Source organism: Notechis scutatus, chromosome Z (genome assembly GCF_049901735.1).
Source record: "Notechis scutatus isolate UNSWTSFEM ecotype Mainland chromosome Z, rNotScu1.2, whole genome shotgun sequence".
NCBI classification, from domain to species: domain Eukaryota; kingdom Metazoa; phylum Chordata; class Lepidosauria; order Squamata; family Elapidae; genus Notechis; species Notechis scutatus.
In genome coordinates this window covers 106,187,741-106,191,257 of record NC_142025.1, presented here as the reverse complement: position 1 = coordinate 106,191,257, position 3,517 = coordinate 106,187,741, and the positions used below count along the sequence as shown (strand labels likewise).

At 30.1% G+C, this 3,517-nt stretch overlaps 1 protein-coding gene across 1 annotated transcript; it reads right to left on the bottom strand.

The window, feature by feature from the left end:
• Positions 1-215: 215 nt before the first annotated feature.
• On the bottom strand, positions 216-1,169 carry LOC113427429 (olfactory receptor 5AR1-like). Its single transcript, XM_026689922.2, has one exon. The coding sequence runs from the start codon at positions 1,050-1,052 to the stop codon at positions 216-218; it is 837 nt and encodes a 278-aa protein (XP_026545707.2). The 5' UTR covers positions 1,053-1,169.
• Between the last annotated feature and the right edge of the window lie 2,348 nt (positions 1,170-3,517).

Sequence of the window (3,517 nt, the reverse complement as noted above, 5' to 3'; positions counted from 1 at the left end):
GTAAGCTGCCCTGAGTTGTTGTATACAAGATGGACAGCAAATAAATTTCATAAATACATATAAACCACCAACCAACCAGCCAACCAACCAAACCAACCAACAAATTCACCTCAATAAATACACTTCATAGACAATCATGTACCATTTCACCAAAATCAACAATTGCAAACTGTTCATATTAATTTGGAAGCTTTAAGAATCTATCAGGTTTTAGATCACTGATTTACACATTGTACATCCAACAACTTTCCTCCCACCTTTCTCAGAGCAGCTTTGACATCCTTATTCCTCAGGCTGTATATGAGAGGATTGAGTAAAGGGGGCAGAACCGTATACAAGAGAGAAAATATCTTATTGAAATCTTTCACTTCCTCTGTTTTTGGTATGAGATATACAACTACAATGGCTCCATAGAAAATAGAGACAACAATCAAGTGAGAAGAGCAAGTAGAAAAAGCTTTTTGTCTGCCTGTGGTAGATGGGATTTTCAAAATGGCAACAATAATATAGATATAGGAGATCAAAGTTGAAACAAAAGGAGGGAAAGTTATGATAAAAACCACAGTGAAAGTAACAAACTTTACCAGAAACATGTCACTGCAGGAGAGTTTCAGCAGTGGGAGAGCCTCACAAAAGAAATGGTCAATTTCATTTTGTCCACAGAACTGCAGTTGTAAAATCAAGCCCAAATACAGGGAGATGGCTAAAATACTATTGAGCCATGAGCCTGCTGCAAGCTGAATGCAGACCTTGCTATTCATAAGAGTTGCATAATGCAAAGGCTTGCAAACAGCTAAGAAACGGTCATAAGACATCACAGAGAGAAGATAACATTCTGTACAAACCAGGAATGAACCAAAATAAAACTGTGTCATACATCCTTTTACAGAGATGGTGTTGTCTCCAGTCATGAGAGCTACTATCATTCTGGGAAGAATGGCTGAACTATATATCATCTCCAAGCAGGCTAAATTTCCCAAAAAGAAGTACATTGGGGTGTGCAGGGACTGATCAATCACAATTACAATAACAGTAAGTAAATTGGCCATCATAGTAGAAATGAAGATCACTAAAAACACAAAGAACAGGAAGATCTGCAGATGATGGAGCTCCCCAAATCCCAAAAGTATAAAGTCAGTAATTTCAGTTTGGTTCCTCTGCAGTGCATTCATTATAACATTTATAATGCAATATAGCACAAGGACAATATTTGAAACAACTGATATAATATTGCACTCATTACGCAGAAAATAAAATAATAGTATATATGTGTGGTGATCAGTTACTGTTATAAAACAAACAGGGTTGCTGGAATTTAGAATTATAGTGTCAATCTCTAAAAATATTTGGAACAAAAATATATGCAGAAGATGAAACTTCAAAAATCTCAAGTTGAAAAATCCGATGGTTATAATGTATATCTTATTGCCTATGTTACTCATAATAAATATCTGAAGTTAAGATTTAATTTTTTTTAACATGAAGTATACAAATTCTGGCATGCATATACAATTTCATATAAAATCTCTAATTTTAGATTATATGGATTTTTTTCAGTGTAATTTTCTCAAAACTGGAAGTGCACAGATGAGCTCCATATCAAGCCTTGTAATCTTCAACCGGCATGTAGAACAGGCATCTGTATTCAAGGCATCTGTATTCAAATATCTTGGGAAAACCTGATTTAACTAAACATATATATATATATATATATATATAAATATAATTAATATTTTGAAGACTCTGAAAAACAATTGCTTATTTAATAAGACACATGTTTTCAGTTACACATATGCTCACATTTAACTTATTGCATAAATGTGCATATAAAAACAGCAGGGTACTGATCTAGCTGTGCACTATAAAGCATGAATAATTAAAGTATATGTTTTAAATTCTTTCACATCATGAATTGAATCAAGTTGTCTTTCCAAATCTGTTAATCTAGAAATTAGAGCTGAATTCATAGAAGTAGACTTTTCCACTCTCTGTTTCAGTCCCTATCTGTCCCTCCCCCCACACCATGTTGTATGAAAATCTAAACTATTGTGATTGTATGCAGAACTTCCACTTCCACTTCAGTTATTATAATTTTAGTTTGTTCTACGATTCCCTTTGGCTTTTTTTTTTTCCCAACCCCAATTCTTCATTATGTAGGAACGCTGAAATTGTTACAATATGATATACACATCACTAAAATATGATATTTTCCAGGTTCAGCTCTGATAATCAGCTTTTTTCATAGCTAATATTTTGTTTAAGAATGTAATATTGAAGTTATTATATAGACTTATTTAACATTAGGCCTGCATATTTATTTCACTTATATATTCTAAAAAGAAATACATTCAGAATAGTTATCCTTTTAAAGGCAGAAATTTATTCACACACACATACATTAATCATATAGCTCCTTTATCTTGCTTGCTTATATTATCTTACAGCAATGAATTTCAAAATGCATATTTTTAAAATATGCTTATTCTTTAATAAATAAAGATGATCCCTAAGAAGATAGAAAGAGTAATTACTGTTTGGACTAAAATATAAAAATATGCATAAAAATATGATGATAATTTCAGTTAAAATTTATGTTCTTTTTAAAATGTACTTTCTTTTTATCTTTTGTTTGTTTTGTTCTTTTGAATACTTTTTTACCATATTGAAAAATTCTAATATATAGAGATAGAGACAGTAGGTAAAATTCTAATTTATAGAGATAGAGATAGTAGGAAAATTCTAATGGATAATGAAAGAGATATAGTAGGAGAAGAGATGTACATACATAAATTTTTGTACCAAATGTAAACAACGAAAATACTCTACCCATACCCATGTCTAAAAAAATGCTATAAAATTAGCTATAATTATATTATATTAATGGATAAGATATAAGAAATATAAAACATCTATATACCAAACAGCAAATGTCCAACAAAAAAAAATTGACAAAATTTCCCAATTCAAAAATGGATTAGTGTGGATTATGGTGAAGTAAATATAAGTAAATTTATAAATTTACATTTTAAATTTACATTTATAAAGTAGTAGTAAATTAAATTTATTGACACATGTCAATAAATATATTAAACAATACACAAACAATGCATTTCTCTTTTTACAATAATGAGTAATCTTTTATTAAATTAGAGATAAAGTAAGCAGAATTTACTTCAAGATCCTGTATTGCTGATTACAATCCACTCCTTCATGAGAAAGAAATATAAAGACAATTAAACAAATAAATAATAAATCTCAGTAATTTACTTCAGGCGTGTGAATCAAATCAGGAATCAACATTATAACATAGACCTAAATCAAAATCATAATTCAGAAAGCTTAATGAAAAGTATTATGTGATACAGATATACATATTAGGATACAATGACTTACTACATCTTATTTATCCAACAATAATTGATCTTCTGTTCTGTTCTCCTTAGTGTTTTTGAGATCAAAGGTTTTATTTTAAAAATTCCCCTTTGGGCATTATTAAAAAAAGTCTCAGGAGATTTTG

Bases quoted from the DNA above. Each gene is read 5' to 3' on its own strand.
- LOC113427429 (XM_026689922.2), bottom strand. From the start codon at position 1,052: ATGATGGCCAATTTACTTACTGTTATTGTAATTGTGATTGATCAGTCC.